The sequence below is a fragment of the Taeniopygia guttata genome, chromosome 7 (assembly GCF_048771995.1).
Source record: "Taeniopygia guttata chromosome 7, bTaeGut7.mat, whole genome shotgun sequence".
NCBI lineage: Eukaryota > Metazoa > Chordata > Aves > Passeriformes > Estrildidae > Taeniopygia > Taeniopygia guttata.
In genome coordinates, this window is record NC_133032.1 from 28,502,441 (window position 1) to 28,524,837 (window position 22,397).

General features: G+C 42.9%; 1 protein-coding gene across 2 annotated transcripts in view; it reads right to left on the reverse strand.

Annotated features, from left to right (window-relative positions):
• Positions 1-6,007: 6,007 nt before the first annotated feature.
• Positions 6,008-22,397, reverse strand: part of ADARB1 (adenosine deaminase RNA specific B1) — a 58,930-nt gene continuing 42,540 nt past the window's right edge. For both annotated transcript variants that reach the window (XM_030277910.4, XM_072931622.1), the window contains exons 8-11: positions 21,912-22,080; positions 12,970-13,151; positions 7,583-7,761; positions 6,008-6,857 (exon numbers count right to left, since the gene is read on the reverse strand). In XM_030277910.4, coding sequence (XP_030133770.3) covers positions 6,681-6,857; positions 7,583-7,761; positions 12,970-13,151; positions 21,912-22,080 — 707 coding nt within the window. In that variant the 3' untranslated portion in view covers positions 6,008-6,680. The remainder of the gene's footprint in view (positions 6,858-7,582; positions 7,762-12,969; positions 13,152-21,911; positions 22,081-22,397) is intronic.

Below are 22,397 nucleotides of genomic sequence, written 5' to 3' on the forward strand. Positions count from 1 at the left end.
ATGTGTCCATGGCTCCCTGCCCCTCCTCAGCCAGTGCTGCAGCCCTGGATCTGAGTGGGCATTTCTGACTGAAAACTGAGACCAGGCTTCTCCAGAGGCAGCCTTTGAGCAGGATGCAAGGGTAGCACATTTGGACCAGACCTTTCTGCTTTGTTGGGACAGGCGCTGGTTAGAGGTGACCATCGAGTGTTGGGCTCCTGCTGTCCCACTGGGGAGCTGGGTCCCCCCTCCTTGGGCAGGGGCAGTGCTGGCACCCACAGGGCTCACCAGCTCCCACAGCAGCAGCTCAGGGCTACCACCACGGGCAGGATCCAAACCCAATGGCAGACACGTGCCGGGGTGATAACCATGGTGACCACCTACAGGTTTTGGGGATCCCACTTGGGATTTGAGTGCAAAATGACAGTTTTACAATACACCAGAGGTGGCACAGCCCTTCTCAGACCCTGACACAGGCCATGTGTCTACACTGGAGTCACAGACCTGTCACTTGCCCTCCCCTTTCCCATACTCTTACCAACTCTTCAGGACATAACCAAAGCCACCACCTTGAGGACATGCCCAGTATTTTGTGACATTTCACTTAAGTGTTTTGCTGTCACTAGCAACACTCATATGAAAAAAATAATAATGAAACTTAGCAATTATATAGCTCTTTATATTTTGAAATCTCTGTACAAACATTACTTAAACAAAGCAAGGTAGTATGCAAAACAGTCATTGCTTAAAATAATCGACCAAGGGGTTGTGCTTCAGCGGTGACACTGGGAGAAGGACAAGAATGCTGGAAGGAAAGTGACAAACCAGAGGTATAATGAGGTCTCCTCTTCAAATTTGGGGTTATGAATGGAGAAAGTGTCAAGGACAGTATCTGAAAGTGTTCTTTAATAACCTTACATCAGGTGGGTAAAGCTGATGTGTTTGCACTGTCACACAGGGAGACTGGGGAAGAGTAACTGCTTAATGCAAATAATATACAGCAATATTATACATAGGGACGTATAAATACATATTCACACACACACACACACATTGGATCTTAAACTTGTTGAGGACGTCTCAGCCAAACTGCAACAAAAATGATATTTGATTGTATATATGATGATATATGATAGTGATGAAGGTATTAAAAACATAAAAACACAGCAGTGACACCAACTGTGGGTCTCCCCCTCCAGAGAACAGATACTACTTAAAGTGTTCTATCTGAGGCTGGCTGCAAACATGGCTCTCAATTCCTCTTTCCTGGAATGACTGAAGAAAACAAAACACAGCTACCCACAAAACTCATTCCTGCAAACACAAATGCTGTTGGTGCAATTAATGGCCCATTCACTAACAGGTAGTGGGACAGGCCTTTGGCTGAAAGGTGCAGAAAAACACAGTACATTGACATGATCCAACACGGAACGTGTGCCTTCCCTGGTCCCCACAGCCCTGCCAGCTTCAGGATTCCAGCCCCAGCTCAGTTCCTGCAGCCCCACTGATGATTGGTTTGCATCATTCCCAGCTAGACTAAAACTATGGAAAAAGCAGTTTTACTGGAAGCACCATATGGGCTCAAGCACACAATGCCAGTGGATGCACTGAGGGAAAACTGCCAGAGTTCATCCCCCCAGCCGTGTTTTAGGTACAAATACCAGCCTAGGGATAAACCCCCCCATCCTGCAGCTCCAAACAACAAGCCTGCCTGTCCAGAGACCCACACAACTTCTCCCATGGGAAATCAACCCAAAATTGCTGCAAATACTCCAGTTGTTTGCATAAAGCAAGCCAAATGAACCTCAAAAAGCTCAGATGTACACACAAAAATCTCTGTGCCTCTGCTAGCTCTAGCTCCAGGATAACCATGACCTCCTCTCCCAACAGGAGCACACAAAGTGAAGGTGGAAACAATTTAAGCTCAACTGAAAACAATTTGTATTAGAAAATAAATAAATCAATTGATAAAGAAACCCAACAAAAACCACACAGTGATTCTGAGACAGAACAGTTATATTTTATATGTTTTATTTCTGCGGAGTTTTAGGTTTTAAATACCAGCAGATTTTTTTTTTTTTTCCTGACTCTACACCTGAATTGCAGCTCTCCTTCCTTTTCAGTAAACTTTGGGATAATTTTCACAGTGGACAGTTAATGATGATGAAATTGGAAAGAATTCAAAGTGCAGCTTCTCTGCAAGCATGAGCCTTCCAAACATTAACTTAAGGAACGGAAATAAAATTATTTTGAAAACCACTGATATCTAAAAAACCCAAAATTTTAATTATGTGGTGACCATGACTAAGCAGTTCTTAGAACACATTCTGAATTCCTAGCTGGTAATTTTTTTAAAACCGCAGCTTGGTTTCCAAAGGCAGCACTACTCCGTAACACAGGCTCTGCCTCATGCTCCCAAACACTCTGAACCAACAGCTTTAACTTGTGCACACTTGCACTGAGAGCACAGTGAGTTTTGGGGTTTTCCTTGGCTACATCACAAAATCATTGAATGATTTGGAGGAACCTTAAAGCTCATCCAGTTCCAGCCCCCTACCATGGACAGAGACATCTTTCACTATCTTAGGTTGCTCCAAGCCCCATCCAACCTGGCCTTGAACACTCCCAGAGCAGCAGCCACAGCTTCTCTGGGCACCCTGTGCCAGGGCCTCACAGGGAAAAAATTCTTCCCAATATCCAGTCAAAATCTAACCTCCATTAGTTTGTAGCCATGACGGCTTTTCTGTCACTCCAGGTGCTCTCCAGCTCTCTTAGAGCCCTTCTAGGCACTGGAAGGGGCTCTAAGGCCTCCCCAGAGCCTTCTCTTTTGGTGAACAGCCACGTCCCAGCACATGTCACAGGTGAGACAGCCACCATACACAGACCATCACCACACAATTTCACAAAGCTTCAGCCCATACACAGTAACACCCTGCCTCTTCAGGGGGCTTCAAGTGCCTGCCCACACAGAGTAACACCATGTCACTTCAGAAGGCTGCAAGGGTCTGCCCTGCTTGTCCTTCAGCCCAGCCTTTCCTACCCCTCCTGTTGCTGCAGTGCCCCTGTGTGCCCTCTGTGCCCTTTGGTGGTTGCTCAGTGCCCCTGGGCACTCCATGGCTCATTGCTGTCAGTGCTGCTCACCTGCTTCTCACAGCTGTGCCCACTGGGGATGAGGCTGGGCTGCAGCCCCATCCCAATCCCCACACGGTGTGTGCCACAGCCCGGCCCCATCCCAATCCCCACACGCCGTGTGCCACAGCCCGGCCCCATCCCAATCCCCACACGCCATGTGCCACAGCCCGGCCCCATCCCAATCCCCACACGCCGTGTGCCACAGCCCGGCCCCATCCCAATCCCCACACGCCGTGTGCCACAGCCCGGCCCCATCCCAATCCCCACACGCCATGTGCTACAGCCCGGCCCCATCCCAATCCCCACACGCTGAGTGCTACAGCCCGGCCCCATCCCAATCCCCACACGCTGAGTGCTACACAGACATTGCTCTCCCAGCCTGTCTCCAGAACTGGACTGATGAAATGCAACACCAGTTCCCTGATCCTGAGCCTTACAGCTGCTAGTTCTCTTAGATTTAGATGAACTGCACACAAAAACCTTCTACTCCAGAGCTTCCTGTGCAGTAATCAGCCACAAAAAGATTTCTCCAAGACAAGGAGAAAATGAGAATTGCCTTCTGTACAGAAACCCCACTGCTGTAAATCCCTAAGACAGCAAAGTCACTGTTCCCACCACCAGCTGCTCCAGGGGCAGAGCCGGCTGGACATCCCCACTGGCAACAAGTTCCTACACAACAACACTCACACAATCAATAATAATCTACAGTTATTTCCAGGTCCTGAGTACAGCCATAAGCAAAATTTCAAGTGTTAACCTTTAGGCCCAGATTTTCTTAAAATGATCTTGCAGAACATATATATTTAAAACATCTGTATTTAAAATTATCTATTTACCTAACCTATAAAACTTTACTACAAGCCAGACTGCCATCTGGAGAAAAAAAAACACCTTAAATTCAATTTCAAGTATTCATCAACATTAAAGTCGTAACTCTAAGTCCTTTGAAGATCCTGAGACAAATACTAAATTATAATTATGTAAATATTCAATCAAAATAATTCTATAAACATCAATCAAATATAAGGAAAAAAAAAAAGTAAAATAATAGAAGCAGCTCCCAGAGCAGCAGTACAACTTCCCTGTGCAGGCCTGCTTCCACCTACCCAGCCCAGGCTTTCCAGAGCCCCCAGCCTCCAAAAGCTGGTCTCCTACAAAATTTGGCAGCTGCCAGAGGCTGACTTGTCTGATCTTTTTTGCAGTCACTTGAGATGATATACATGGCTATCCCTCCTTGCTAGGTGACACCGATTTCCAGGGAACTCTTCCTACTTCCTTCCACGTATGAGCTGCACAAAAAGGAACAAGGGATTGAAGGAAGCCAAACAGTTTTTACTGACTCTCAGAAGACAGATATGGATTGCACACAACCCTGGAAAACTTCTTTTTAAAATCCCAGAATTACCAACTCTTCCTCACAAATAACCTGACACAACTCCTTCGTCGAAAGATTTTGGCATGGAACGTATTTCCATTATAGTTTAATGTTAATAGTTCATTCCAACAGCTACAAAACTATGTCTATAATACTATTTAAATATTTTATACATATTTTTGACTTAATTTAAAAAAATAGTTTGAGCTACTACTTTCCTAGTCCTCAAAAAAATTCAGAGACACCAACTTTTGAATGAGTCCCTTAAAAATGTGTATTTCACCTGGGAGCAATAATGACTCCAAGGAAACACACACAGCGTGACCACCTTTGCCCCAGCCCCACAGAAACTCGTTCACACACTCAGCTACAGCCCTAAACAGAACTTCTGCAATGTGACCAAGACAAGGTCCATCCCAAGACTGATGTCCCAGTGCTTGCAGAATCTGACCACATACAACTGAATTCCTTTCTGTTTTGGAATAGGTCAGTCTGCACCTCAGTTGGATGATGACTCCAAGAGTCTTGTTGGGCCTGCAGAGGCCATAGGAGTGCTCTCAGCTTTGATGCGAATCTGACAGGGTGACTGAAGACACCGCAAAGGTGAATTAACCCAGCCCTTCTCTTGCAGCTTCTTCCCCCAGCATCTGGAAAAGGCAGTAACCTCTAGAAGCATCAATTCCCTGAGGGGACCTCTGGGTCATAGACTCTCTTGTCTTCCCAGAGAAATGCTAGCTATTATCCACAGTACCACCCCAAATGTACTGTTTGCACCTCAGTGTCTTCCTCCCAAGACATGAACTCACAGATTTCAACTACTGCACAAGTGATTTTCAGGTCTGATCAGGTTTTGAAGCTGAGAACAGGTTCCTACTCGAGCAGAAATGCCTTATTATTCATGACTGGCCAGAAGTGGATTTACACCGAAGTCTTCAACACCCCAAGGACTTGCTGACCCAGGAGTGCTGGGCCTGAGCTGCTCCTTCTACACAGCAGTGAATCAAACCTCAGTATCTCACTTCCATCTTACATTTTTGCACAAAGCAGAAGTGTCCACACCTTCAGGAAAAACACTTTTTAAAGGAATAGTCAAAACAGATGGACACACATTTGAGAGCAACTTACCTAATTAGGTTCACGATGCCCATCACACATGTAAAGCCCAAAGGCAAGGGAATCTCAGACACAACAATTTGGCTGAAAGCAGATATAACTCACAGGAAATAAGTTTTAAGAAGTGGTTTCTCTGTTACAAGAGCTTCTAGAGGAGAGCAATCAATACCCAACAAGTGATAGGTTTTGGCAACTCAGGCTTGGTGCCCTTAAAATGAGTAGATTTTTTTAAAGCTGTTACATTGCTGTTACAGTTAAGATTGTATTTGGATGAGTTCCTGGGATACACAAATTACCTACTTCTAAACAGGCTTCTGCATGTTATAGATTAAACTTCTTAACTTACAAATAATTATTTTGCTGTTTCCAGTTTACAATGGTAAAAAAATGAAGACTTCACAATGGGTATAAATGGGAGGTAAATGTATTTTTAAAAACAGAATAAAAAGCTGCATGTTAAAAACTGACTCACAGACTAATAAATACATACATCAAAGACATGAAATTTTCAGCAGCTGGTTTTAAAGAGCAAGGAATTGGGAAAAAACTAGCTGTCCTGTCCAGATTCCATTCCGCCTCTGTGATCTATGTACTAAAAATATCTGCAGTTGAAAAACAAGTTAACAGAGGAGTAGAATCAGCTTTGTCACCTATCTTCTTTTTTAAAAATTAAGCTACTTCCTAAAAGTGTGGTGTAAAACCTAGAGAAACTATTAATTTCTTCATGCACTTGATGACATTGAATTAAAAAAGAAATTATTTTAACCCAGAAAAAATGAGTCATTGTACACAGTAAGGACAGCCTTACTGCAAGTTCTCTACAGTAAAAGTATTTCTAGAAATACACCAGAAATTACTTTCCTATAACAAAATATACAATTATGTGTTGCATCATCATTGAGTTTCAATACTTAGGCAAAACAGAAACAGCTACTGTGAAGTTTCAAAACAAAAATCCGAGGAAACCCAACTCCAAAGAGCAGAAAGATGTTTTGACGGCTGTAGAGATGTCAGAAAGCAATGCTGGACACCAGGAATCTCCAGAACAACTCCCCTTCCCAAGTGATGTGCAGTTTGTGAATTAGACTGTGAGAGAAAACTGATCCTGTTCTATGGGCTTCTCCACCCAGGCTCCAAGTCCTGCCTTCAGGAATGCTTTAAACAAACACTCTTTAGCAGTTTGATACTCTGTGGCTCCTTGCTTGGTGTCGTGGTACAGGTTGGGCTTGAGGATCTTTGAGCGCAAGCTGGAGGAAAGCTGTGGGGTTGAGAGACAAGAGAAGGAGAGAGACAAGACCCCATTAAGCCAAACAGTACCAGAGTGAGTTATTTAGACAGCTAATATTAAAATAAGGAAAGGATCTATCAAACAAAATGTTGAGGCCAAAAAGGCACAAATAGACTTCCTGGAAGCTTTATTTCTGAGAGTAAAGAGTGAAACCTCAGCAGTGAAAATGTGATTATCCTTCCAAATAAATTAAAATGCAAAGGCAAGCTCAAAGGAGACAGAATGCTTTGTCTACTCAGCTATAAACTAAGGAATACGCATTTTGGACAGCATCACATTAAAAAGTTAACAAACACATTGCTCTTTTCCATTACTGCATGAAGCAGCAGCTACCTGGCCTCAAGTTGCACCAGCGGAGGTTTAGATTAGATATTAGGAAAAAAAACTTCACCGAAAGGGTTGTAAAGCATTGGAACAGGCTGCCCAGGGAAGTAGCGGGTTCACCATCCCTGGAAACGTTCAAACAATGTGTCAATGTGGTGCTAGAGGACATGGCTTAACGTGAACATGGTGGTGGCGCTACAGTGATGGCTGGACTTGACCATCTTAAGGGTATTTTGCAGCCTTAATAATTCTGTGGCTGTAACACAAGGCTCAGCTTAAAAGAGGCTGAGAAAGTGGCTTCTGGGTAGAGAAAGCACATCTGGGTGTTTCACTGGACTGCAGGAGCGCGCGGGCGGCCCCTGGAGCCGTACCTTGGCATGGATGCGCATCCAGCGGCTGTAGAAGGCGTGCTTACAGAGGCGCGAGGCGCGGCCCATCTCGTCCTTGCCGGTTGTGGCATTAATGACTTCCAGACCAGCGTCTCCCACTGTCCAGTTCACGCTGAAGTTCGGGGCTTTCCCCGGCTGACGGGCTTCTGCGTTGCTGATACCTGAAAGAGAAGTGATGCTTAATGATGGTAATAAATACAAGTGCTTGACTTTTGGTTTTGCTGGGGAGTGAACAGTCTTAGAAGCAGATTTTTTATCTTGAGGGCATTCTCTGCAGATTTCTCACGTTCTCAGAGGTAACAACATGAACATCTCACTCTCATTCTGGCTAAAGTGCTCTCTAGTTCTGTCCCTCCCAGTGGTGCAAGTGTGCACTGCTGCAGAAAGCAGCCTCCTCAGCAGAGGGGACCACGGAGAGCTCTGTGGCAGGAGGTCATGGGGTTCATCTCACTTCCAAATGGATGTGAAGCTATGAACCCTGGAAATGTTCATGGCCAGGCTGGATGGGGCTTGGAGAAACCTTGGATAGTGGAAGGTGTCCCTGCCCATGACAGGGCCAACACAAACCATCCTGTGATTCTACTGAAAGCGAGCCCCATCCTCAGCACCCTCCACAAAGCCAGAACTGGCAGACATTTGGGTCTTCCAGCACAAATCCACTGCGCTCTAGCTGACTCCCCACTTTACTCCCAGAAACAGGGAACACAGGATTCCAAACAGGACTCAAATCACTTTGCTCAGGTGACATCTCAGGTGACATCTTCCAACTATGGCTCTGTCTCCAGGGATGGAGAAGTAAAGCCACCAGAATCCAACCCAAGTGCAAACTGAGTCTGGCTGCCTGCCCGGGGCAGGATTTATTCCCCACAACACCCAAAGATGGACTATACATAAAGAAGGTCACAGCAGCTGCTGCTGTGCACATGTGACTCCTCAGACACTGCAGGGGTGGCAAAACTCTATTTAAGATGTCTCAGTCACCTCACCAGGAGAGAACAAAGCACCAGGGCAATTTGTTCTTTCTAGTAAATGAAAATTACACTTTTACTTTAAGGCAGCTCTTGCCAAGAACCTATTTCAAGTCTACTCCACTGTTAGGCCAGGTCCTACACTTAAAAAAATCTAAAGGATTTGTGGAATTTGAACATAAGCAACACAGCAGGATGCATTTCTGGCTGATATCTGGAACACAATCTAATGAAGCTGGGCACCTGGGAGCACGACTGGCTCACCTGGTTCAGTCTCATGGCACCTCTTGGCCCAGCACTGAGATTGGGCAAGGTCAGAATGACCCAGCAAAATTCAATCTGCTTCCTACCATCAATTCTTCATTTAATAGACAAAGAAACCCTTTGAAATATAAACCACTGAAGCGGTTGTATTTTTACTCTTGGTTTGGATCATCTTGTCACTATGACTGGTAAGAAATAATTAACTGAATAATAACAGAAAATTACCTACTATTCCCCATTTCCTTATAAGCTGAAAAAATTCAGAATTGGTACAAAAGTTGGCTTTACCAAAAGTACTGAGGCAAAAGTGCTAAGAAATTGATGCCACATGACAATTTTTTGTCTTTTTTTCTTCAATTTAATGACATCTATACTATTACATTTTCTTTCATTCCATACACTGTTAAACAAGTACAGGGATCAGACAGAGGTCATCAAGGACTCCAAAACACTTGTTATATCACAACCAGTCCCACAAGCAAATCGAATAAAAATGAGAAAGCTGAGCATGCAGTACGCACTACATTTCCACTGCAATTATAACATTTCTTTCCTTGGTTTTTGATGGATTATTAAATTAAAAAAAAAAACACCAAAACCAACCCAGTTTTAGAATTTCAAATAGATTTCATTAATAACAACCCATTCAGCTGCTCATTGATATGCAAGAATCCTGGAGAGATGTCAAAGGAGTCCCTGATGGTGGATCACAAGTAGCATGGACAGGGAATAAAGGTCATCTCAAAATCAAAGCATTTGATAAAACTTTAGGTGGGTCATATCTTCCCCATCAAAATCTAGCCATGAATATAGCACAATATGCTGAAATTAGAAAATAAATTTAAGATAGAAAATCAAATATTTTACTCTTCTTTGAAAACTAATAGAACTAAAGCTATTTAGAGAACATTGTTCAGAACTTGAGTATTATTACAAAGGAATATAATAAAAGCAAAGGTCACAGTTCTTTGTGCTAGTGCTTCTAGAAATAATAAAGTTTGACAGTTCTTTGAGGAGAGAGCTAAAACAAGCTTCATGAAAAAGGACATAGAAAGCTGAAAAGCACCAATGTAAATGGGAGGATAAGGTACCAAAAGAACAGCCAAATATTAAAAAAAAAAAAAAATCACTTGAAGGACTTATTTTTGTCTACCTTAAAAACAAATTCACTAACACCTGGATAAAGATGATCTCTTTGGGAAGAGTGAACAGAGCTGGAGAGCCTCCAGCTCGGGGTAGACCTGGGATGTGTGGGGGGCGGAAAAAACTGAGGTAGGATCATTGATCACACTAATTATTTTTAAACAGCAGTAAGAGGAGCAATAGCAAAAAGTAGCAGAAAAAGCCTCACATACTGGGTGTCTAGGCAATCAAAAGACAGATGAAATTCCTCACAGATTAATATAAAGCAACATATATTAGGAAAAAACCCAAGGCAATCTTGCACAAGGAGTGCTGGACTTGGAGATCAATATTAGCATTCAGGAATGAGATTTTAGTTTCTAACATTCAGTTCTACCAAAAGGTCAGGTCAGTCAGCAACAGTAATCAAAGTGAATGTCAGGAATTATCAGTGAAGGATCAGGGAAGTGACCAGAATATATGACAGTACATGGACTGGTAATGCTGCTTTACCCTGAATATCAGCTACTGCCCTGGTCTCACTAACACAAAAATGGGTCTGCAAAATGATCCTTTATGTGAAAGGGTCTCTGTGCAAGGAACAACAAAGCAGACTAAGACACTTCAGCTGGCAAAAAGTAGGATTTATGTAGGAAGGAACATCTCAGAGGTAGAGAAAACTGAATGCCATGACCACTGCTTATGGCCTGGATGTCACAGAGCACTGAGGAACATCTAATTGAGCAAATTAGCAGAAAGAAGTTCCTTTGCACAAACCTTGGCATATTCCACAGTCCTCCTTATTCAAGGAGGCTGTGAATGGCAGCAAGTTGAAAGCATTTCAAAAACTGGAACCAGGAATGAACAAATGCAAAGATATATTAAGGATTTCTAAACACAAAGATCTCAGTACCTGACTCGAGCTTCAGCCCAGGTGAACTCCTGCATGCCCACCTCCCACAGTGGCTCCCCCTTAAAGAGTTGGCGCAGGTCACCCAGCAGATGGGCAGTGTGATATTGGCTGGCTTATCCAACCATCCTCACTCTATTGAGATATCAATTTTTTTTTTTTTTTCAGATTATTCTAGAAATTTACAAGATTCAAACCTGTCTTCTCTTCAAGTGGGGTGGTCACCCCTCAGGGAGAGCTCAACTGCCCTCAGTGCTGGGGTGCTAAAGGCACCTTGAAAAGCTAGATCCTGCAAGCAAGGCTTCCAAGAGTCAGCACAGGAGGGAGTTTTTTATGAATAGACAGGTTTCCTGCATCCCTCAGCTGAAAAACATCTGCTCTGGTATGCACTGGAATTGAATATATGGGGATATGTTAGTGGTGGACAGGGCAGTGCTGGGCTCATGGTTGGATTCTATGATCTTGGGGGTCTTTTACAACCTTGATGATTCTATGATTCCATCTGATGGCAAAAGGTTTAAGTAAAAACTCTTATAAACAAAGAAAGATGATGAAAGACAATTTTTAGCAGTACAAACAGTATCTCAAAATAATTTTGACTTAATGCAGGTGCCCCAGCAGACATAGAATTTGTTTTATTAGAGGAAGAAAACCTGTTTTTACAGTACTTTCTCAGCTAAACAGGCAGGACAGTGGGGCAAGACAGGTATTTCTGTTCTAGTTCATTCCCCTGGTGTAAATAAATCTCAGAGGGGTGTGTGTATGATACAAGAAAGAACACAGTACTGGAGACAGGTATTTCTGCCACGCTTCTAGGTAAGAATAGACTGAAAAATATGTGAATCCAGAGCACATGGGCAGCTACACAAATGCCCCAGCTGAATCTATCAGCAGAGGTCAGAATATCAGCTTTCAAGACTGAACCAGTAAAAGAAAATACATCAACATAGTTCTCAGCCCAACCTCCTAAAGAACCTTTCTGTACATTTTTGAGATGTGTATTTTTGTGAAAACTCCACAGCTGAGAACATTTCCGAACTCTCTCTGCTGCACAGCAAGTCCTGGCTCAACTGTTAAAACAGATGGTTCTATTTCATGGGATATAGATGATAGTACCATTGCAGAAAGATGATTTTCAAGACGACAAGGTACCGTTACATGCTGTGAAAAGGATAACAGAAATGCTTCTCACCCTGCCACAAACCTGCTGTCTTGAAGGACTGATAAAAATTCCCCAAAATCAGGCAGAAACAGTCCATACATCAGCTACCATGCCCATAAAACTATTAGATATTTGGTACAGAGGGTTGCAACTGTCACTTACTTGCTAATATAAGGACAAATACGTTATTTAACATTTTTATACATCCTAGTTCAGGGAATCCTTATTACCTTTCTTACCTAAAGAAATGCTCATTGTTCACAATGGTCTTTTCCCCACTCCCTCCCTATTTTTTTTTTTAATTCATGTCAAACTTTAAACACAGTTTAAAATTATGAGCTGTCTTCTTTCCCTGAAAAATAAACACATGCCAAAAGCTAACCTCTACAGAACAAAGCAATAGACACAGTGAGAGGGAGGATGAGATTTCAGTTTTAAAGCTTTCAAAGCATTACTTTAACAAGCCATTTTAGAATTTAAGACAGGTGAGGTGCTGTCTCCATCCATTCTAAGTTGATTATTGACCTAGAAATTGTGAACCAAGTGTGTCTATCTTGGCATAGTGACAGATGAAGGGACTACTCAACAAAAATCTGCAGAGCAAGAGAAGCAACAGTGAGTGCTAATACAGTATTCTACAGGTGGGAGGAGATTTCCCTAAGCCTTCAACTCTCCTCACATCTTCCTAGGACATGCTCCAAACAGCAATGGTGTGAAAACTCACCCCAAGTTTCTTCCGCCAGTTCTTCCCAGATTTTAAAGGTCCTTGCTATGGTATTTCTGACTGGGTATCTGTATTATGTTTGGACCACAGCTTCTCTATTGTAAGCAGCAAGCAGTTTACTCACAGCAACACAGTTTGCAAGGTTTTGAGAACTACAAAATCACAATGCTACTGGAACAGACTTAGTTACCGGCACGGCCTTCTCCATTAGATACTTGCCACTAAGTAAAGGTCTGTTGAGTGTATAAAGAGGTGGTAGGTCTTCTATCTCTGCTATCCTCTGGTATACGGCTCTGGATAGATGATCCCCATGATATAAACTCCCCAAGATGATGCTAGAGAAGTAAATTGGCTCCACAAAGAGGCTAAGTAAGGCTCCTTGAATACCCAATACGTTCCACCTAAGAGGAAGGGAAAAACAAAACAAAACAAAACAAAAAAACACTTTCTTTTTAATGAAACAAGTAACATCTGCCAGACATAACAGCAGTTAATCACAATGGATCAGACTTTCAACCCTTCCTCCTGACTAGCACATGACCATGGTAGCGTAAGCTGTGACACCTGCCAGAATTTCAGAGATCAGCTTAGGGGATACTCAGTGTAATCCTGAGTAAAATGACCTAAAGCAGGAGCACTCTATAACTTTTAACCCTGCTAACATGTCTGGTGATGCATTTTCCAGCACTCTAATGCCAGAGATGGACAGGATCATTCAGTGGGAGAAAGCCAAACTGTGAGATTCTCCACCAGAAAAACCAGGTGATCCCTCCAGAAGACACGTGGCAGGGAGAAGAGCATCCTTCCCAGAGCACAAGAAGGATTTTCTGCAAGACCTCCATATCTCACTGCCACAAGGAAAGGCCTGTCCTTCAAACCCTGGCCCAAGTGGCCACATCCTGCTGACATGTGCACTGGCTTGCAATAGCCATGGGCAGGGACAAAACTGCATATGAAAACTGAAAACATACAAAGAACGCATAGAGTCTTTGCTCTCTTTAGCTGCCTCCCAGATTCCAAACATAAATCCCTGTCTGAGCACTGTGATTTACACTGGATCAGGCCTAGTGGCAGGGATACAGAATGCATAGGAGCAAAATCCTGATTTTGGTTTTGTTTTTTTTTTTAATTGTGCTCATTTGATAAAGTCTGGGTTCTCAATGTCTCTTTAACTGTCACACGAAAACCTCAACATCTCCTACAAAGTATTTTCACTGCCTTGCTCTGAGGAATACTGAAGCACTATGAAAGTAGCATATTTCAGTCTTAGAATCCCAGAATGGTTTGGCTTGGAAGCTACATTAAACATAATCTAGTTTCAAACCCTGCTACAGGCAGGGACATCTTACACCATCCCAGGCTGCTCCAAGCCCTGTCCAACCGGGAGCTGGAGCCCAGCTGCAAAAGCCAGACACAAGCAGCAGGAAAAGTTTCCTTTGGTGCTTGGAAAAAACAGAGGAGCACATCAGAAACTATCATGCTCCCACAGAATGGCTGTCCTTATTAAAAAGCCCATGCTATACCAGGTTGTAAGGTTCTCCTAGGAAAACAAGAAATTCAAATGCTGCTAACAGTGCTTCCTGCAGCTTGTGCTGGGCTACACAGCAGCATTCTTTTAGGCTAGAAACTCCACACCACAACCATTTCAACTGCAATAACTCAGCTACACAGGCTGGCTTCGGGACTTGCAATATGTTTTTTTTTTTAATATCGAAATGGTAAAACAAATATTATAAGCCAAAGAAACTATTTCTTTGCACATCTTTACTGATGATGAAAATGGAGGCAAAATGCATTAATATACTGTGCTAATATACGAGGTGTATTTTACATGGAATACAGGCATATTTTTAATAAGACTGAAAACTCAGTAAGCAAACAAGTGTCAAAGTAACCATATCAAGTGAAAATTGCTGCTTCCCTGGACCAATATGCCTTTCTGACTGCTATAGACACAGGTAATAATACTATGGAAGAAACATCTGGAAAAAGAATTCAAGACTGAGCATTGCAAAGACAAGGCACATCCCATTTTACATTACATGATCAGTGCTTAAGTGATGATAGACATTTTAAAATAGGCCAAAGTACTCCTCTGGCAAGCCCCGACTTGCTAAATAAACCCTCTGCCAGACCCTTTTCCTTACTTCTGACTTCAGTATTTCCAGAGCTTGCGTTTTGCTGCTTCCTCCCACACTTATGACCTTCTCTGGCATAAAAAATGAAAGCTGTCATTTGTCTTGTGAACTTCTGGTTAGAAGAGGACGAGGAGTGAGGAAGCTGAGGAAGCCTCTGCAGAGAGGACTGTATGACCTGGTATTAACTGATATCCCTGGGCACAGGCCTGCTTTGCTGGGCTGTGCTGAATCCCCTTTGCCACCCCAGCAGACGCTTAAGCTGGGCTCAGAGCAGTGGGCCTGTGCAAGCACTGCAGAACTACTCACACAACCAAAATCCTTCACATTCAGTAGGCAGGGCTGGGTGGTGGTTAGGTTTATAAAACTAGCTTTAAATGTCACTGTTATAATAAAAGAACATATACTTCTCTACAGGAATGTATTCTTTTATCAGCAACTGATTATAGTGCAGAGACAAAAATGAAACCCAAAATAATCACATAATCACCAAGGCTGGAAAAGCCCTCTAAAATCATCAAGTCCAACCACTAACCCTGTCCAGCACCAACCTGATCACCACTGTTCCCAGGTGCCACACACCTTTTGGACACTTCCAGGGACACTCCACCACTTCCCTGGCAGCCTGATCCAGTGTTTGGCCAAATTTTTCCACAATACCAACCTGAACTTCACCTGGCACAGGTGGAGGCCATTTCCTCTGGTCCTGTCCCTTGGCACATGGGACAAGAGACCAACCCTCAGCTAAGTCTGCCCTCCCATCAGGGAGTTGTGGGGAGCAAGAAGGTCACCCCTGAGCCTCCTTTCCTTCAGGCTGAGCTCCCCCAAATCCTTCAGCCTCTCCCTGTCAGAGAGACGTGTTCTGGTCGTGTTCTGCAAATCACAGCAAAGTGAAAGAAAGGACTTTCTTCTTGTTCTTTTTTTATGCTATACTTCTGTCAAACAGTTATATCTCACTTCCATTAGCATGTACACTCAAAAAACTTTTATGAAGATAAACTGAGAAGGAACCACCACCACACATCAGTTTTCAAAAGGCCACAGGCATCACCTCCAGAAGTGGTAAAACTGCCTCATCCTCCAGCTTACAAACAGATTGTCAGAACTCACACCAACAACTGCTGCCAAAATGGCATTAACCTTTACTGAAAGCAAAATTTCTTGATTGAAATTAAGGGGCCAAATGCTATATTTAACTAGAAACCATGCAGTGCAGAGCAGAAAAAGCAAAATGCACTGAAAAAAACTTCAAGTCAGTGTTGTCTTTCCAATGGAGCAATTAAACAATGGATTTTTTCCCTTCACATTAAAATTAGTATCAGAAAAGAGTTAAGGAACTGAACTGACTTAAGTCCAGCTTACAAACCCAGACTGGGTGCTAAAGAATGAGCGTGAGCAGAACACAGGAATGCTGCATCACATCAACAGATACTAAAATGCCTAAAGTAAGGCATGTAAAGCAGAGAGTTGCAGATGGGAAAGAACACCCTGGGAAGCAGGCAGGGAAACTCTCCCAGTGTAAACCTTCTCACTGGAAACACCTGAGATTCTTGTCTGAGGTAAGCAAAAAAAAATTGTTTTACGACAGTATTTAACATATTCTGAGTGTTCTGGTTTTAAGTTACAAGAATTTTCTCTGACAACCTTCAAGAACTCCACCTTGATGTAAAATTGATATTTAAACTGCAAGCTCTTAGATTGGTATAAACAGGCACAAGATTTACATTCAAACTGCTAACACTTAAACAAAGGTGCCCTGATTTGAGCTGGGGTACAGCTAACGGTGATTCCTCCACTGCTGGAGTAGAAGGACAGTGTTGGGAAATGCTCCTTCAAACCAGTACATCCCAACACCTTTGCAGGCTGAACCCCAAGCTTAGCCTTTGCAGATCTATGCACATGGGCTGTGTTCAACTCCTGTCAATTTACACAGAGGACATTCTCTGTGTACTGTGCTCACCTGATGCCTTACAGATGAGCACCTCAGTGGGAAATCTGACTTTTATAAATTTGTCACACTCACTGGTTTTCTTATTCTACATGCACTGCTGTGTATCTTGTTCGTAACAGTCTGGAGGATGGATGCACTTCCTCAACATTTCTGCTGTTCTCAAGCACACTGCACTAAAAAAAGAGGGTGGAGGAACCAGAGACTGACACCAAATCAAGAGGAGTCCTCTCCTCCTTGCTATGTTGTCATTTCTGCTTTGGACCACCATCCGCTCAGGGCTATCTACAGTGGGTTCTGAAAAGGTCTGTGGATTTCTTCATGAAATGCAGCTGATTTCACAGCTCTTGACACATGAGAAGGTAAGCAAAATTTAACTCTCAGCAACACTTTCACAGCATGCTGGTAGCACCTCTTGCCAAAAATAAAACCAGTTAAAAATACACGTGCCAGGTAAAAACTCTCCTCTGAATTTTCCAAACATAAAAGGTACAGAAATTCTGTTATTCACATTATTTTAGAGAAAATGCAGAATTGAGGAAGGCCCAACAGCAGTAAGTAATAAAACTTGATGTTAATATCAAACATCTTAGTTACTCTTTTTTTATAGCAGAATAGGCCAGGGGAGTGACTATGTGTAACCCACAATGGTACCCACATGAAACTGGTGCCAAAATTCATCTCAGGAAAACAAGAGTCTCCTGCAACTACTCAAACAAGGCAAAACCTGACAAGTGTTGACAGTTCAAAGAGCTTCTCATATCAGTATTATTTATAAGCAACAATTACTATGATGAAATGAAAATTATTTCGTTGACATTTCATTTATCACAAGTTTTTACTTGCAGCTGATGGCAAGTGAGAGAAGGTGTCACTGTAGAAGACAGAGAACTATCCCAGAAACCACTTCTCATTCTGGCAGGCAGAAGGCACGACTTTAAACCTGATTTCTCTCCTAATGAGATTATTACTCTATGACCACTCCTCTTCAAGTGCAACAGTTGTAAACAGGCAGCAGTACCTTTACAAGGAGTGGGAGCTTCTTTTAAATCAAGTGGCTAGGTCAGCAGCCCACACTATAAATTGTAAGTGCAGGATGTCTCTGGTCTTTGACAGTAGCTCTTCTCACAAACACCGTTTTAGATTTGCAGTTAAAGGCATGAAAATGTTCTCCCCTTGAAGCTGCACTGAGGCAGGCAACCACACAGCTCTAACTTGTCCCTTTAGCTTTTTTGGCATTGCCTGGATTTTTCTGCCTACATGTTGTTGGAGAGTGAAATGTTATAGTTTATGACTTCAACATCTTTATGAAGGACCTTTGCCTATTACAGCAAAACCGTATAAAAGCTGCAGAGAAAACCACCAAAACCCTGAATGGGGTCCTGGACTGCATGTTGATAAGATAAGACTCAGGTCTGGGCTGGGGGCAGAAGACAACATTCACAGAGGGATCAAGCTTAGCACCTTGGGGGTGGAGAGCACAGCCCTGGGGCTATCAGCTGCCAGGCTGGCACAGACCCTGCACCAAAGGGTGGAAGAGAGAGAGGTTTTGGGTGTGTGGTGAAAAAGCCTCTGCTCAGAGGCAGTGAATGCCCACCCTCTGCTGTGCAGAGCTCAGCTGTGGGGCCCTTCACCCCAGGAGAAGCTGCAGGACAGCTCAGGGGTGTCATGGCCCATCAAAGGACCCTGAAGGGGTCCCCAGACCCTGCACCAGGCCCTGCACATGCTGCAACACATCCAGAGTCCTGCAAGAGACAGTGTCCAACTGGCCCCCTGCAAGGGAGGCACGTGGGCATCCCCACCTGCCCAAAACTTACATTAATCCACTGGATTCTTTACTTTTCAGGGCTGCAGGGGACCCTCACCACCAAGACCAGATGGAGGGGAGCAACGAGGCATCACTGGGACCCTTGGAAGGGTGACACACTCCTACCTACCCCCTGTCACTCTCCCCCTGTCCCCCTACCCACCCCACACACTGCTTTCTCTTTCTTTTTCTTTCTCTGTGCCTCTTCTACTATCAAATAAAATATATCAATTTTTTGGTGCCAAGATCTAACCTAGATTGGTTCCAATCACGTCTTTTGGGTGTTTTTTGAACATTCAAAGTTCTGTCTGTTTTATACACAGAGAAGCAGTTTTCTGTGTTCTTCTTGGTTTAAACCAGATTGTAACATATGTGAGCTTAGTTAAGAGGTTCCATAATGGTACACCTTGGGTAGTCATTTCTCACCACCTCCCCTCAGGTATTTTACCTAAGTGCCACAAAGCCACCATGCACTGCAGTTCATATCAGCTACTGGCACTGGGTTAAGAACTGGTAAGGAGAAATGTTCACTTTTGGGGAAAAAAAAGAAGAACACTGAGTTAGAAATGTCTGTTTGGATTTCCCTGGATGAGCAGGGAATGAGCACAAACAAGGCCAGTGGATGGGTTTGTGATGCTCTATCACACAAAAGTTTATCAGAAAAATATTTTCTTTAAAGTAGAAGAGCACCAATGACCTCCCTCTTAACAACTCAACCTTTATCAGTTCCTAGAGCTTTTCTAAGAAACTGTGTGATAAAAAATTTTGTGCTTCTCAGCAGGACATTAGTCACTAACTGGAATGTTTAATGAGAAGGTAAATACTTATTTGAAACCAAAAATATGGGCAGAAAAACACATCAAGAGAAAGAAGACAAAAATCAACATTGTGAAGTACCATGGCACAAGGCCAGGATACATTTAAAACAAATGCATGTATATTAATGTTAACTCTAGTCAGAAACCACCCTAACTCCTTACTGCAGAGCTACCAAGCTCTACCACACCAGGACAATCCTGTTTTACTGCTTCCAGTCCAAGTGAGATTACACTCATGGCCCTCTCAGATTTCTCACAACTTTTCTTGGATGTTCCTACCAGGTTTAGGAGGGTATTGGGCAGCACACTGCAGCAAAGCACTCAAAGGCTAGAAACAGTAAATTGGATTATCCAGATAATCCACACAGATGAGACATTTCAGATACAATTGCAATCCCACATCCCAAATTTATCCACATCTTTCCCAGGCTGTGACTTGTGAACCTTTGGGAAAACTCTGTGGAAATTCCTGGATCTGAGGCATACTGGAGGACTGATTGCTGGACACTATGGAACAAGGCATTCTTTCAAATGTAAACGGACAAAATGTCAGAGCAATGTGGGTGAAAAAAAAAAAAAAAATTTGGGCCTCCTTACCCATCATACAGTCTTTGTTCTGTGTCAAGGGGTTCTATTTGCTTCCTTCAACTGGCACAAGCAAAAATTATGAGAGGTGACAGCTAGCTATGGAAGCAAGACATGGATTCTGTTCTGCATCACACAAAATCAACAAAAGAGTCAAATGTGTTCTAGCTCAACAACTGGCTTTTTTTAAATATATATTTGCAATGACAATGTGATAAAAGAATGTGGCATGAATCCCAAGTCAGGTGGTTGGGAGAAGCCCCTGGCATGAAACTGGGGGATTCATTTGGTGAATTTTACTGAAAATATTATAAAAGAAGCCAAAATGTCATTTTTGTAGAATTAACTTTCCCCAGCTGCCTGTCCTACCTTCTGAAAGGCCCTATTCATTTATGTTAGAGGTATTTAAACTAAAATAAAATGTCTTCCTTCAGTAGAGATGCTGATTAGTTGAGACAAGACTAAAGGAACAAAGCCATTATATAACCTTCCTCCTCTATTTTTCATTTGGCATATGTAGTTCACAAGAATAGTTCCAACTTAGTAGCTTTAATAAACTTTGAATCAGGCTAATGGTGACTTGAGAAAACAGCAGAGCACTTTTAATTAAAACATATATAACATACATTTAATTAAAAATAACTACAGTATCATTAGCTGAAAATTTTGGCATTTCTCATCTACTTTGTAAAAGCACAAAGGCTGTAAACACACAGACTCATTAAAAAAATTAAGATGTTGCAACTCTCCCATACGTCCAATGCTTGTTAAAGAATACTACTGCTGACTTTTTTTGTCCAGTTATGATTTTGAAAACAAACAACAAAAATCTTTCAATCTTTTTCAAAAAGAACAACAAAAAAGGAATTCAATGAAATATAAATTAAAATATTGTTCTGGAAACAAATTATTTCAATAAAACATTAAACTACAATTAAAATTCTGGAGTAAAAACTGGAAGTACCCATCAATTAGGATTTTTTTGACAGGGACACTTTTCACCATGAAAAATAATAAAAATCTAAACTATGCATGGAAAATGTAGTAATCTTTAATATCATGCAATGGTTTGGGTTGGAAGGGACTTTAAAGTTTGTCCTGTTCCAACCCCATACCACAGGCAGGGACACTTTCAACTAGATCAGGTTCCTCCAAGCCCCATCCAACCTGACTTTGAGCATTTCCAATGATGGGGCAAGGACGTGTATCACCAGAGGAAGTTATTCAAATATAAGTCATGCAACAGATTTATTGTACTGTTTTCCTAATGCTATACTACTTTAGGGGGGAAAATTCTAAAACATTCCTCTGCTATTCCCCAGTGATAGAAATACAAAACAAAGCTGTCATGACTTGATGTGACTGGAATGGTACAGTGTGACTACACCTTGCCTCTGAAGCCAGCAAAAGGTGTGACACCAATTGCAGGTGAAGAATGAGAGCTTTATCACAGGGGTGACAGCCACCCTCACACTATGTCCAAGCAGTGAGATCAGTCCATCAATTCCCTGCACATTGACTGTGGGTACCATGCACCTCTCCTCTCTTGTAAGAATCACAGGATGGTTTTGCATTGGAAGGACCTTAAAGATGATCTTATTCAACCCCTTTGCCATGGACAGGGACATCTTCCACTAGTCCAGGTTGCTCCAAGCCTCATCCAGCCTTGGCCTTAAACACTTCCAGGGGTGGGGCAGCCACAGCTTCTCTGGGCAACCTGTGCCAGGCCCTCAGCACACTCACAGGGAACAATTTATTTCCAATACCCCAACCAACCCAGCCCTGCTTCAGCTTAAGGCCATTCCCCCTTGTCCTACACCCTCCTTCAGCAATAACACCAACAGTAACAAAGCCAACCAGAGTCTCACCTGGCTATCTTGTCACTGCAGGACATGGTCAGCAGCCTCTCTCCTTGCAATACCCCATCCCACGTCTGGATAGTGGTGGTGGAGCGCACAGGGATGGTCCCTTCCCCAGACTCGATTTTTGTCCGGAGCTGTCCTCTGGCTTTGCGGTTTGGATGTCTGTCCCCTTGGTCTGAAGGACAAAAAACACTGAGGATCAGCTGAGGAACCTTCTCAAAGGGTTTGACATTAGAATCACAGCGAGGAGGACTGATTTGAGGTATTTGCCTGCAGTTACTGCTGGCTTGCATCACAGTTCCTACTGCTCTTGGCAACTTAGCTACAGCGTCAGACACCTCTCACAAATACTGCCTTCCAAAACACACTTCCAGTTAAACCAAGCTTTCACCAAAGGAGCAGTAGGAAGCAGGCAGCTCTTGAGCTCTGTTCTGTGTGTTACAGAGTTAAAATGAAGTTAATGGGCAGACTGTGGAAAGGGCAGGCAGAGAA